The sequence below is a fragment of the Gossypium raimondii genome, chromosome 3 (genome assembly GCF_025698545.1).
Source record: "Gossypium raimondii isolate GPD5lz chromosome 3, ASM2569854v1, whole genome shotgun sequence".
In the NCBI taxonomy this organism is placed as follows: Eukaryota; Viridiplantae; Streptophyta; class Magnoliopsida; order Malvales; family Malvaceae; genus Gossypium; species Gossypium raimondii.
This window is the reverse complement of record NC_068567.1, coordinates 15377517-15391493: the sequence shown is the minus strand read 5'-3', so window position 1 is coordinate 15391493 and position 13977 is coordinate 15377517. Positions and strand designations below refer to the sequence as shown.

Sequence of the window (13977 nt, the reverse complement as noted above, 5' to 3'; positions counted from 1 at the left end):
GCGTTCTTCCTGAAGCAGAAAAGTGATATGTTTTCCGCATTTAAGTCTTGGAAAACCATGATTGAAAAACAGACGGGAAAGTAAATAAAATATCTCCGCACAGACAATGGCTTAGAGTTCTGTTCTGATGAATTTAATAAACTGTGCCAGTCAGAAGGGATCATGAGACACTTGACAGTTCGTCATGCTCCACAGCAAAACGGCGTTGCAGAACGAATGAACAAAACAATCATGGAGAAGGTTCGATGTATGTTGTCAAATGCCAACTTATCAAAGTCATTTTGGGCAGAAGCAGCCTCTACTGCATGTTTTTTTATTAACCGATCTCATTCCGTTGCAATTGAGAAAAAGACTCCACAAGAGGTATGGTCTGGTAATCCTGCTGACTATTCTGATTTAAAGATCTTTGGTTGTCCTACGTATGCTCATGTGGATAATGGAAAATTGGAACCAAGATCTATTAAATGTGTTTTTCTTGGTTATAAAGTTGGTGTAAAAGGGTATAAGTTATGGTGTCCTAAAAATAGAAAAGTTGTGATTAGCAGAGATGTTGTTTTTGATGAAACTGCTATGCTACCTAACTTATCTCTTAAAAACTCTTCCAATTAAAAAAATCAAAAGCAGGTGGAGCATCAGATTGATCTAGAATCTACAACAGAATCGACTACTAAAGCCAGTACAAAAATTCAAAATAGAGTTGTTTCTTCACCACAATACTCTATCACCAAAAACAGAACTAGAAGAGAAATTAAACCTCCAAAAAAGTATGTTGAGGCTGATCTAGTTACTTATGCTTTAAATGTGGCTAAAGATATAGATGCAAATCTAGTTACTCAGAAAAATGGATGTTTGCTATGCAAGAGGAGATTGAATCACTACACAAAAATCAAACATGGGATCTTGTGAAACTTCCTAAAGGTAAAAAGGTTGTTCGTTGTAAATTGGTGTTTAAAAAGAAAGAGGGGACTCCAAGAGTTGAAGAACCCAGATATAAAGAAAGGCTTGTTGCAAAGGGTTACAGTCAAATTCCAAGAGTCGACTTCACAGATGTGTTCTCTCCAGTTGTGAAGCATAGTTCGATTCGAGCTTTGCTTGGTATTGTGGCCATGCATGATTTGGAGCTTGAGCAGTTAGATGTAAAAACTGCATTTTTGCATGGAGAACTTGAGGAGTATATTTACATGCAACAACCAGAGGGTTTTACAGTTTTAGAAAAAGAGGACTATGTTTGCTTGCTGAAAAAGTCCCTTTACGGTTTGAAACAGTCACCAAGACAGTGGTATAAGAGGTTTGATTCCTTTATGACTTCTCATAATTTTAAAAGAAGTAGCTTTGACAGTTGTGTTTACTTTAAGAAAAGCAGTGATGGTTCTTTTGTGTATCTACTCCTTTATGTTGATGACATGTTGATAGCAGCGAAAGATAAAGGAGAGATAAGAAAGGTCAAAGCCCAACTAAGTGAAGAATTTGAGATGAAAGACTTGGGACCAGCAAAAAAGATACTTGGTATGGAGATTCTCAGGGATAGAAAAGCAAGTAAATTGTATCTAAGTCAGAAAGGGTACATTGAGAAAGTTCTTTTCAGATTCAATATGCAGAATGCTAAGCCTGTTAGTACTCCTTTAGCAGCCCATTTCAGATTTTCATCAGCTTTGTCTCCACAATCAGATGATGAGATTGAGTACATGTCACATGTTCCATACTCTAGTGCAGTGGGATCTCTCATGTATGCCATGGTTTGTTCACGTCCATATTTATCATATGCAGTTAGTGCAGTTAGCAGATACATGACGAATCCTGGTAAAGAACATTGGAAAGCAGTTCAGTGGGTTTTAAGATACTTACGAGGTACTACCGATGTTTGCTTACAGTTTGGAAGAACTAGAGATGGAGTCATTGGGTATGTTGATGTTGATTTTGCTGGGGACCTCGATAGAAGAAGATCTCTCACCGGTTATGTCTTTACAATCGGAGGTTGTGCAATTAGTTGGAAAGCCACTTTGCAAACTACAGTTGCTTTGTCTACCACTGAAGCTGAGTACATGGCGATTACTGAGGCTTGTAAAGAAGCTATATGGTTGAAGGGACTCTTTAGTGAACTCAATGAAGACCTTCAAATCAATACAGTATTTTATGACAGTCAGAGTGCCATCTTCCTTACAAAAAATCAAATGTTTCATGAGAGAACAAATTCATTGATGTTCGGTATCATTTTGTTCGTGATATTATTGCTCGTGGTGATATTGTTGTGAGCAAAATTAGTACTCATGAAAATCCTGCAGATATGATGACTCAGTCACTTCCTATAACCAAGTTTGAGTATTGCTTAGACTTGGTTGGTGTTCATTGTTGCAAATAAACCCTTAAGGGGTTTTATGGAAGAGGTGGAGAAACTTGTTCGTTGAGAGTTCGCGATGAAGAACTTGTTTATTAAGAATTCGTGTCAAGGTGGAGATTGTTAGAATTAAGTGGCCCAAATCCTTATTTAAATAAAATACTGTGGTAAAATAAAATAAAAGTAAAATCCCTATAGAATTATACTTCTTTTATTTTATTTTAGAATAAGGTTTCTAAACCTTATTAAACTCCATCTATTTGATATTATTTGAATAAGGAGTTTCACCCCTATTAGAATAAGGTTTACAAGCCTATAAATAGGCATAGTCTACTCCTCTTGTAATTAAGTTTTCGACATAGTGAATTTTCTTCTCCTCTGGCCATGGTTTTTTTCCCGAAAGGGTTTCCACGTAAAATTTGTGTGTTCTTTATTTTTCTATTTCTATTTTTATTTGCGATATATTATCATTATCGACATTATATTTTTCACAGGTTGATAGCTGATTGCGGTGGATGGTTTGACCAATTGATTCTATTAATTGATTTGATTAACGATTCTATTAATTGTTTATTTAAAAGTGTTTGGTATAACTTAGTGATAGGCGATATATGTAAAATGACAAATAAAGGCATGACACATTTTATTGTTAAGTATTTATTTGTTTATAATATTTTAGTTTTTATTGGGTGAAATTATTGGAATCAAAAATTAGAATTATAGGGATCAAAATTCAAATTATATGGACAAAAAAGATAGAAATACATGGAAAAAAAAAACTAACAGGGAGGAAAAAAATCAATTTACAGAGACAAAAAATTTCGACAAATAAAGGCCCCCCAAAAAGTATAACAATTTAAAAGCATAGAAAGAACTAACCTTAATGGATGAAATCATCTTGCAAATGAATCTTCATAGTTGATTTTTATAGAATTACGGTGGAGTTTTTTTTTAGATTTACTTTGGATTTTGGAGGTGAAAGTGAAAATGGGAGAATGGAGGTTACTGATATCTTGACACCCCCTATGTTTGAAAGCATGTGACAAATGGAGTAATTTTTGAGCAAGCATTGTCAAATATGTCATTTCACATATCTCATTCTCAATTAGCTATGAAAAAAAGTTGTCCATCCTAGTGTTTTTTGTTTTGGAGGTTTTAGCTCAACAAGTTCTTACAAACATTCATTTATTAAACACTACAACTAGAGGGTTTAATTACTCAATCCTCTATTTGTGCCTGAATCAGCTGAAAAAGGCTCAAAACTCTATTTACCAAACACCCCTTAGTAGTCGATTTAGTTCATATTTAATTTCTACATTAGTTTAGATTAATTTGTATTCAATATAAAATAATTATCTTAAATTTTGTAATTAATAAAATATATTAATATTATAATATTTTATAAACAAAACTTTTAAATAGATAAGTATGTTTACTAAAATTTATATTATGTAAAATTTCATAAAAAAATAATTAGAGAGCCCCCCAAGTAAGTGGGGGTTTAATGATAGTTATTAACAAATCCTCTACTATTTTTTTTATATTTAGTAATTAAGAGTAGTATTATTATTTACATAAAGCTCTTGCCCTTAACACGCTTTTAGGTTTCAATTAGGTGAAGTGCTTTCTGAATTAAAGAAAATTGCTAAACTCAATGCTTTATTTGCTTGGGGGATGGATGGAATGCGTGATGCGGAATGGGCGGAGGCCTAAGGACGAGAAATAAGCTAGCTAGTGCCACTAGTGGCTTAGGACGAGAAATTGCGTTTTGGGCTTAGATTATCTAATCGACATGCTGATGCTATTGCTATTTGATTCAACGAAATGCAATAGAGTTACGGGCCAAAGTATTAAACGAAATGCCTTCCACGTTTCTAGTGGGTCCACTCCGAGGTTGGCATTGCCAAGGGCCCTCTCGGCAAGGAGTGTGTGAACAACCGAGTTATAAAAGAGCTGGCCTTGCCTTGACTGGCTAATAAAGGCACCCAATATAACTGACACCTAATGTTCAAACAAACTTGCCATTCAATTCCCCGCCAATCACAAAGGAAACGGTTAGTTGTGACAGTAATAATATTCCCCCAGAAACCTACTAGTCTTTCTCTTATGTCTCATTTACATTTAGCCTCTCATCCCTTGCTTCTTTTTGCTTCCAAATAGTAACAACCATGTTCAGGCCAGGGTTCGTACGAGCTTCCAACCATGCTCAACTTCCTCAGTGGAAAGACACTTGGACACGAGTGCTACCTGCTCTGACTTTATGGATATGTGGCATGTAATTCGTTCACTATGTTTTCTGTTTCATTCATTCTTCAATCTTAAGCTAAAAGTATTTTTGGTTTGGCTTTTCTGATTTTGCAGTGTCGGTAATCCTCCGATATGGCTACTATGGGAATTGCAGTATGGTGCTTGGACCAAGCTCTTCTCGGTTGATGAAGGCTAGTTCTGTTTTTGTACAACAGGTTCAAGTAAGAGATGAAAATTGGAAAGGGGCTCTTGTTTATATGTTTTCAGAGAAGCCAGAGTTAAGCAACGAAGTAAATTGGAACTTTTCAAATTATTTGATTGTTGGAGCATATGCTCGCAAGGTATTACATCTAATAATCTAATTTTTATTTATTTGTTTAAATTTAAACACAAATACTTTACCACTCCACTTATGGTTCAATTTCAGGGATACTCTTTGTGGTTAAACAAGGGTTCTAGGATCTGCATAAGATGGGCAACTCAACCCAGTAGATTAGACAAAATTGAACTCATTATCATAAAAGGTAGTCATCTTAATCTTAGCTTCTCTGTTTAGTTTATACTTTATACCAACATAAATACCCAGATTGCCAAATCTAGTTTAGTCCCTCTGGGATGTGGATTGGGACTCTCACACAATTCATCTGTGTTTCTGCAGGAGAAAAAAAACGAGAAACGTTGCTGCCCGAACAAACAGTGCCATTTGGTGCCCTTTTCCTGAATGAACCAGTAACTGGTAAAGAAGCAGACTACAACATTGAGGAAGATGACAAGTACTCTGTAGGTCTAATTAACTCGAACCCTAGAAGCATAATTATTACATTTAGTTTAAATGTTACATCCAAAGTTTATGATGTAACAAAAGCCAGCGATATGTGTTCAACACTAAATGGATCATGCCGGCTCCAACTTCAGTTTCCCCACACTCAGTATGTTATAGTTTCAACTCCTGATAATGTAAGGTCTCAACCCTTTCGTAATTCAATTTAACTTTTTTTCATATTACTAATGAATTCCTCCTGAAATTAGTCAACAAAATTTAACTTTTTCAGGGTGATATTGCCGGACGGTACGTTGAGCTGTCTTTTGTCGCTCGAGTTGTTACTTACATTGCAATTTTAGGTACCATATATACATGCGGACATGTTCAAGTGCAGACCAGAGAATTAAGTTTTTATTGCTATGATGGTTTGATGCTTTCTTTTTTTTTTGGTTATCTGTAGGTTTCTTCATCATTATCATTTTATTGGTGCTGAAATACCTAGGAGCATGCAATGATGAGAGAACAGTAATTAATAGTAATACAACGTTCAGGGAAATATCGTGGACGGAGACTGACCCTATTTTACTGGAGAAGTCAGTTCGGTTGACCTACGGAACAACGGCAGAGGACGACAATGATGATGCCGAAACCGGATCTTCAAGTAGCTCGTCGGAGGATTTATATGATGCGAAATTATGTGTAATATGCTATGATGATCAACGCAACTGCTTCTTCGTCCCATGTGGACACTGTGCGACTTGCTATGATTGTGCTCAAAGGTACAAACAAGAAGAAAAGAAAAGAAATCTTCTCTCTCTACTTTCACTAACAAATAAAAATTGCAGGATAATGGAGGAAGATAACAAGGTGTGTCCAATATGTCGAAGATTGATTCACAAAGTAAGAAGATTGTTTAGTCCATAGAAATAGGTAATGAAATGAGATTGTATATTCATGCCAGCATGGTGGCTATCTACCGAACTGAGTGCCTCGTTTAGGTTTTTGTACGAGTCTGGGTTCGGATATAGATGGAGGCCTTGGGGGAAACCGTTGCAAGCAACATGTGGGGAGTCATTGTTTGTCCCCATGGTGAAATCATGTGTAGATTTGCTTACAAGATCACCGTGTTTATCTAATCTCATGATTGCACTATCCATCCTGATTTCATCTTTCACTAAAATGATGTTGATTCGGCACTTCAACTGATTAGGTGTTCATACTTGTTCATTTATATCCTGTTTTTCTCTCTTGCTCTGCTTACAATATTTGTTCTTCTTTGAACCAAAATAATGATCATATAATAAATTAATATGTATTAAAAATGATTGAACCAATTTAATGACCCCAACTAATTTAACTAATTGTTGAATGGGTAAAAATAAAAATTAATAAAATAATAACCTTATAATGGATGCCTGAGGATGGGAAACCGAAATTTTTGGTTCCTAACTCCACCGTTCTATTAATTGACCAAAGAGTGATTTATTTTTTATAAAAGATGAAGGAAACATATCTTAGGGAATTAAACCCATTCAAATCATCATGAAGCAATGTGAGGGATTTCTATTTTCACTTTAATTTATTTTTAATTCCTTTCGTTTTTAGTAATTTTAACACCAGTTCATGATTCCAATGCAGTTTACAGTTGAATCACTCCGGATCGCTATATTGATTGGATTAACCGCTCAAATTTAATTTTCATTATGGATGGATAAAACTCGATTTGATTCTAAAAATTTAGAAAACTATTCGAATTTTGAGTTATTCAATTTTTTCGAGTTAACTCAAATAAGTAATTAGAGTTCGAGTCGGGTTGAATTTTACAATTCGAATAACAAATTGTTATTAGCACATCTTTGATCCTTGACAATTTTAAAAATGAGCAAATTACTATTTCTCTCAACGAAATTACAAAAAAAAAATCAAAATAATATTAAAATTTTAAAATTCAAAATATTTTGTAAAAGTTGCAAAATTTATATTTAAAAGAATATAAAGAATATATAAAAAGTTAAAAATTTAAACTTTTTAAAATAATAACTTTGAGAACTTAAATAAGTTAATTAACGATTCAAGATTATCTTCTTATTTTGCTTTGAAAAATTTTTCAAATTTATGTGCTCTAACATGAAATTAGTTATGTTGTAACAAAATATTAATTTGACATGTTTAATTTTTAATTTTACTAGATTCGATTCGACTTAAATTTTATTTTACTCAACTTGGTTCAGAAAAATTCAAATCGAAATAATATGATAAAATAGGAGTGATCAACTATATTTTTTCACTCGAGACTAAACCTGGTTTGGTAGATTTCTTAACATAACAACTTTTAAGAAATTTAATTACTTGAAAGTAGTTGTAATTATAAGTTGTGAAAGGTGATGTGGGCATAGGTTTTGTACAACAATATAAACAAACTAATAAATTACATTTAGTGTGAACTCCTATCCAAGTTTGTTAATTAATGGATCAAGCAATAAAAAGTTATCCCTTGATCGCCATGTAAGTTTATGACAGCTAAAAATGAGATATCATATATAAGTACATAGATAAGGCTATGGGTTGAATGGGTGGATAAAATTGCCAGCTTCTCCTCTTTGATTTGTAAATGTAGCCGAGCTTATATGTTATGTGATTGTGACAATTCCAACGTCAAAATATCATTTCCTCGACTTCCCCGTCATCTACCATCAATATGTTATTGCATTTCCAAGTCATTGCTTGCATGTTTCCTATTATTTGATGAGTCTGGACCGCTTGTTGGGAATCATGACTAAGCAGGAAAACAAAGTTATGGCCGGTAGACGTTTGTTGGACGGATTAAATTAAAACATTTAGAACCAGTGGATTCATATAACTAAGAGTTGCGTTGTCGTGTGTTGTATCTGTACCCCCGACCAAAATTCCAATACAACCGGCACGGCATCATTTTCATCACTTTGCAATTTGTACTTTTTATATAAACCATAGTTGTCGCCTCCTTTCTCCGTCTCCTGTTTAGCCATCCATGGAAGTCTGGATCTTCAACTACGTTCTCTTCTACCTCATCTTCTACTTTCTCACCCAAAGGTTGCTCCAAAACAGAGGACTCCCACCATCCCCTGCACTTTCCCTTCCCATCATAGGCCATCTCCATCTCATAAAGAAGCCCCTCCATCGAACCCTTGCCAAGCTTTCCACGCAACATGGGCCAATACTATTCCTTCGTTTTGGATCCCGTCCGGTCCTTGTCGTGTCTTCTCCATCTGCTACAGAAGAATGTTTGTCCAAAAACGACACTGTATTCGCAAACCGGCCTCGTCTGCTTGCCGGGAAACACCTTGGTTATGATTATACTACACTTGTTTGGGCCCCATATGGCGATCACTGGAGGAACTTGAGGCGTGTGGCGTCTCTCCAACTCTTGTCATCGAATCGTGTTCAAAAGTATCTCGGGATACCCATGGATGAAGTTAAATCTTTGGTTGTTAGGCTTTTTAGGAGTACTTCAAAGGGGAGTGGTGAGTTTCAGGTCGTGGAGATGAAATCGATGTTCTTCGAGTTGACTCTTAATGTAATGATGAGGATGATTGCTGGGAAGAGGTATTGTAGGGATGGAGAGGATGAATTGGAAGAAGAGAAAAAGTTCAAAGAAATTGTGAGAGAGTCCTTTCAAGTGAGTGGAGCCACAAACATTGTAGATTTTGTGCCGATGTTGAAATGGGTTGGATTAAATAAAATTGAGAAGAAGCTTGAAATATTACAGAGGAAGAGAGACGAATTCATGCAAAACTTGATTGATGAACGCAGAAAACTAACCTCCAGTAATTCTTGTTATGAGCAAAACAGCAAGACAATAGTTGATGTTCTTTTATCGGCTCAAGAAACTGATCCTGATTATTACACAGATGATACCATCAGAGGCTTTATGCAAGTAACCTCTCTCCCTTTAGAGTAGACTTTCTCTATCCATTGAAATTATACCATGTTTTTCTTGTGCAAGTAAGTCAACTCTCTCCTTTTAGGTATTGTTATCAGCAGGGACTGATACTTCTGCAGCGACCATGGAATGGGGGCTATCACTTTTGTTAAACAACCCAAAAACTCTTGAAAAGGCCCGAGAAGAAATCGACATGGAAGTGGGACAAAGCAGGCTTATCCACGAATCAGATTACGAGAGACTTGCATACCTCCATGCCGTCATAAGTGAGACATTTAGGATGTGCCCACCTGGCCCACTTCTAGTACCACACGAGTCATCCGAGGAGTGCATGGTGGGAGGTTTCTCAATCCCTCGTGGCACGATGTTGTTGGTGAACATTTGGGCAATGCACAATGACCCTGTATTATGGGAGAATCCCACTGAATTTAAGCCCGATAGGTTCCTAGGACCCGGACTTGTTAAGAATGGTTTCACATTTTTGCCGTTCGGGACAGGCAGAAGGGGGTGTCCAGGGGAGAGTTTGGCGATGGGATTGATTCCATTGACAGTGGGATGTTTGATTCAATGCTTTGAGTGGGAGAGAATGGGTGAGGAAATGGTGGATATGAGTGAAGGAAATGGGCTCAACATGCCCAAAGCTCAGCCCTTGGTTGCGAGGTGTAGGCCGCGCCCAGCCATGATGAACTTACTCTCTCAACTTTAATTTTCTGTTTTTGTAGGTTTAATACTTCTTTTGGCCCCTATATTAGAGATAAATGATCATTTTGGTACTTATACTATTTTCATCAGTTTGGCCCTTGTACTCTACTTATCTTATCAGTTTGGTCCCTGTACTTTAATTTTGTAATCCGGTTACCTCAACCCAAATTTCTGTTAAAAATTAAAACAAATTTCAAATTCACTTAAAAATTTTAAAATTTTAAAAACTAAAAAATTATTAAAATTCCCAAAACAAATCATAAAAATAAAAAAACCCCAAAAACATTAAAGCTTAGAAAATTATAAAAAATCTTAATATATATTAAATTATAAAAATTAAAATTATAAGTATGCTTCAATTTTTTAAAAATTCATATTAAAAAAACTTGTTTTATTTTTAAATTTTAGGGTTTTAAATTTTTTTAATAATTTTATGTTATTTTTAATTAAAAATCAGAATTCATTAAAACATCAAAAAATTCATAAAATGCAAAGAAATCCTAAAATTTTAAAAATCCATAAAATTTTAATTTTTTATAAAATTATAGAAGTTTCTAAAACCTAAAATTTCAAAAAACAAAACATATTTTTAAATTTTTTTAAGTTTCACTTTCTTATAATTTAAAAAATTATAATTTTAAAATAGATAATGTTTTTTATAATTTTAAGTTTTAATATATTTTGAGATTTTTATAATTTTTTGGATTTTAAATATTTTAAAATTTTAAGTAATTTTAAAAAAATTTACACTTGGAAACGTATCATTGGTTGCTTTAATTTTTAACAGAAAATCGGGTTGGGGTAACAGGTTATGTAGAATGAAAATACATGACCAAATTGATAAAAAATAGTACAAGCACTAAAGTGAAAATTTAATTATAGTATAAGGGTCAGAAGAGGTTTTATTTATTTTATATTTTGTTCATCCCATTTTTATTGTGTGTGTTTTAATGATGAATGATCTTATTTCTCAATATTGAAAAAGAGAATGTAAGTGAGATTTTTATTTAAATATTGTTATTGTTTTTTATATTTCCTAAAACTTTTATTTTTCTTGAAGTGTGGAGAGTAGCATAAAATTCAAATAGAGAATTTTGATTCACAAATTTAACCTCAATACTCCATCCCTCTTTTTCTTATTATTTCTCTTTATGTATGTAGGATTGATATACAATCAATTAACCACAATAAACCAAATCACCATATTACAAAATAAACAGCCATTAAAGAACTTATAAATAAATAATTATTTTTTCATATTCTTTTTGAACGTAGGAAAAGATGTTGTTAATTTAGGGTTTAGGATTGTTTAAAATCCTAAAATAATTTAGATAGATAAAATAAATAAATGTTTATGATTATGGGTGCAATTGTTGGAAGATATTCAAGTTAAAGGTATGTTTTTACTCCACTACACCATTGGAAATATAGCCCCCGATATATAAAAACTCAACCATTTTTGCATATATTTCAATTCAATATATATAAGTTCGTTGCTAGGATCGACCTGATTAAGTAACAAGTAACAAGTAACAAAAAATAGCAGAATAAATTAAGAAATTAAACACACAAATTTAACGTGAAAAAACCCCTCCAAATAGGATAAAAAAAACCACGGGCAAAGATAATTTTACTATAATGGCAAAAGAACGAAGAGTACAAAAGTTGGAGATAAAACATTAAACCCCGAAGAACCCGATAACAAAGAACCCTCAAGACGTAAACACAAAATTCTCTAAATGTGTTATGAGTTCTAATCTCTAATGGGTATATTTTCTAAGGTTGTAAAAGAACCTATTTATAGGCTAAATTAGTAGGTCAAATAAACTATGCTAATAAATGCTAAATATATTATACTAATAAATACTATGTTTAAGGAAGTTTAGTTTAATTTTATTTCACTAACCGAGCTTAATAGTATAGTTCCATTTTGTCATCGCTATCTTATCTGTTAGAATTAAGTGATCCATATCCTTATTTAAATCAAATACAGTGGTAAAATAAAATAAAAGTAAAATCCCTATAGAATTATACTTCTTTTATTTTATTTTAGAATAAGGTTATTTAAACCTTATTAAACTCCATCTGTTTGATATTGATTAGAATAAGGTGTTTCAATCTTATTACACTCCTATTAGAATATGGTTTTACAAGCCTATCAATAGACATAGTCTACTCCTCTTATAATAATTCGAATTCGACATAGAGAATTATCTTCTCCTCTGCCCGTGATTTTTTTCCCGAAAGGGTTTCCACGTAAAATCTGTATGTTCTTTATTTTTCTCTCTTTTTATTTGCGATAAATTGTCATTACCGACATTCTATTTTTACAAAATAGTATCAGAGCTTCTGGGTTGTTCATCTCAATCACGGTAATGACGTCTTTAAAGTATGAAATTCCGCTGTTGGATCACAACACCAGATTCGCGTTGTGGCAGATAAAGATGCAGGTAGTTCTTGCACAGATGGACTTAGAGGAAACCCTGCTAGGGGTAGATAAGATGCCTTCAACATTGACGAAGGAAGAGAAGAAGCGCAAGGATCGAAAGGCATTAACACAGTTACATCTGTATTTGTCTAAAATAAATTTACAGGATGTGATGAAGGAGAAGACCACCGCTAGATTATGGAAGAGGTTGGAACAAATATGTATGTCGAAAACTCTAACTAGAAAGCTGCATATGAAGTAGCGTCTTTATGCTCATCGTTTGGAGGAAGGTGCGTCTATGCACGAACACTTAAATGTGTTTAAAGAAATTCTCTCAAACTTGGAGGCCATAGAGGTTCAATATGATAAAGAAGATATAGGGTTGATTCTAATTTGTTCGTTGCCCCCGTCTTATTCAACCTTTAGAGATACGATTTTATATAGCCGCGAGTCTCTCACAGTTGATGAGGTTTATGATTCTTTAACCTCGTATGATAAGATGAATCATCTTGTGGTTAAAACTGACTCTCAGGGAGAGGGCCTCATTGTTCGTGGGAGACAAGATCAGAATGCTGATGATGATCGTGAAAGGATACAAGAACGGAATCCTCGCGGTAAATCTAAGGGTAAATCAAAGTCTTCAAACAGAGGTAAAACTTGTAACTTCTGCAAGAAGAAATAGCACATTAAATCTGAGTGCTATAAGCTACAGAACAATATCAAAAGGGAGGCTGCGAATCAAAATAGAAAACAACCAGAAAATTCCAGTAAAGATGATATTGTAGAAGACTACAGCGATGGTGAACTTCTAGTCGCTTCTGTCAACAATTCTAGAGTGAGCGAGAAGCGAATCCTTGATTCGGGCTACACCTTTTATATGAGTCCCAATCGGGATTGGTTTACAACTTACGAAACAGTGTCCAGAATTGAAGAGAAATTTAATTTCGTTGAGTAATTTTGATTTAAAAGGGTACAAATACACAGCTAAAAGTGGGGTTTTGAAGATTTCCAAAGGTTCCCTCGTTGTGATGAAAGGGCAGAGAAAGATTGCCAAGTTATATGTTTTGTAGGGTTCTACTGTTTCTAGTAATGCAGCTGCCGCATCCTCTTCCTTGTTAGATGATGATATTACTAAACTTTGGCATACGCGCTTAGGGCATATGAGTGAGATTGACATGGCAGAATTGAGCAAAAGAGGACTTCTTGATGGGCAAGGAATTTACAAACTGAAATTCTGTGAGCAATGCGTTTTTGGGAAGCAAAAGAGAGTTCGATTTACTAGAGGAATCTATAACACGAAGGGAACACTGGAGTATATTCATTCTAATCTGTGGGGGCCATCCAGAGTGTTTTCGAGAGGTGGAGCTAATTATATGCTAACTTTTATTGATGATTTTTCCAAAAAAGTGTGGACGTTCTTCCTAAAACAGAAAAGTAATGTGTTTTCCGCATTTAAGTCTTGAAAAACTATGATTGAAAAACAGAAAAAAAAAACAAATAAAATACCTCCGCACAGACAATGGCTTAAAGTTCTGTTCTGATGAGTTTAATAAACTGTGTGAGTCAGAAAGGATCATGAG

At 34.2% G+C, this 13977-nt stretch overlaps 2 protein-coding genes across 4 annotated transcripts; both read left to right on the top strand.

The window, feature by feature from the left end:
• The first annotated feature begins 4374 nt into the window (after positions 1–4374).
• On the top strand, positions 4375–6576 carry LOC105797305 (E3 ubiquitin-protein ligase APD2). Of its 3 annotated transcripts, XM_012627264.2 has the most exons (7): positions 4381–4606; positions 4697–4923; positions 5010–5106; positions 5241–5539; positions 5635–5704; positions 5806–6124; positions 6191–6576. In XM_012627264.2, the coding sequence occupies exons 1-7, from the start codon at positions 4504–4506 to the stop codon at positions 6267–6269; spliced, it is 1194 nt and encodes a 397-aa protein (XP_012482718.1). In that variant the 5' UTR covers positions 4381–4503; the 3' UTR covers positions 6270–6576. The 3 variants fall into 3 exon arrangements, with proteins under 3 accessions (XP_052484115.1, XP_012482718.1, XP_052484116.1); XM_052628155.1 differs by having other exon boundaries at positions 4375–4606; positions 5806–6576; XM_052628156.1 differs by having other exon boundaries at positions 4445–4610; positions 5806–6576.
• Positions 6577–8061: 1485 nt separating this feature from the next.
• Positions 8062–10058, top strand: LOC105797304 (cytochrome P450 81Q32). Its single transcript, XM_012627263.2, has 2 exons — positions 8062–9261; positions 9353–10058. Exons 1-2 carry the CDS (start codon positions 8356–8358, stop codon positions 9971–9973), a joined length of 1527 nt encoding a protein of 508 aa, XP_012482717.1. The 5' UTR covers positions 8062–8355; the 3' UTR covers positions 9974–10058.
• Positions 10059–13977: the final 3919 nt, after the last annotated feature.

What these genes read in the sequence shown, in the direction of transcription:
- LOC105797304 (XM_012627263.2), top strand. Translation starts at nt 8,356, where the DNA reads ATGGAAGTCTGGATCTTCAACTACGTTCTCTTCTACCTCATCTTCTAC. An exon ending in CCATCAGAGGCTTTATGCAA is followed by an intron (nt 9,262 to 9,352) that starts GTAACCTCTCTC and finishes CTCTCCTTTTAG; the next exon opens with GTATTGTTATCAGCAGGGAC.
- LOC105797305 (XM_052628155.1), top strand. Translation starts at nt 4,504, where the DNA reads ATGTTCAGGCCAGGGTTCGTACGAGCTTCCAACCATGCTCAACTTCCT. An exon ending in TCTGACTTTATGGATATGTG is followed by an intron (nt 4,607 to 4,696) that starts GCATGTAATTCG and finishes CTGATTTTGCAG; the next exon opens with TGTCGGTAATCCTCCGATAT. An exon ending in TACTTACATTGCAATTTTAG is followed by an intron (nt 5,705 to 5,805) that starts GTACCATATATA and finishes GGTTATCTGTAG; the next exon opens with GTTTCTTCATCATTATCATT.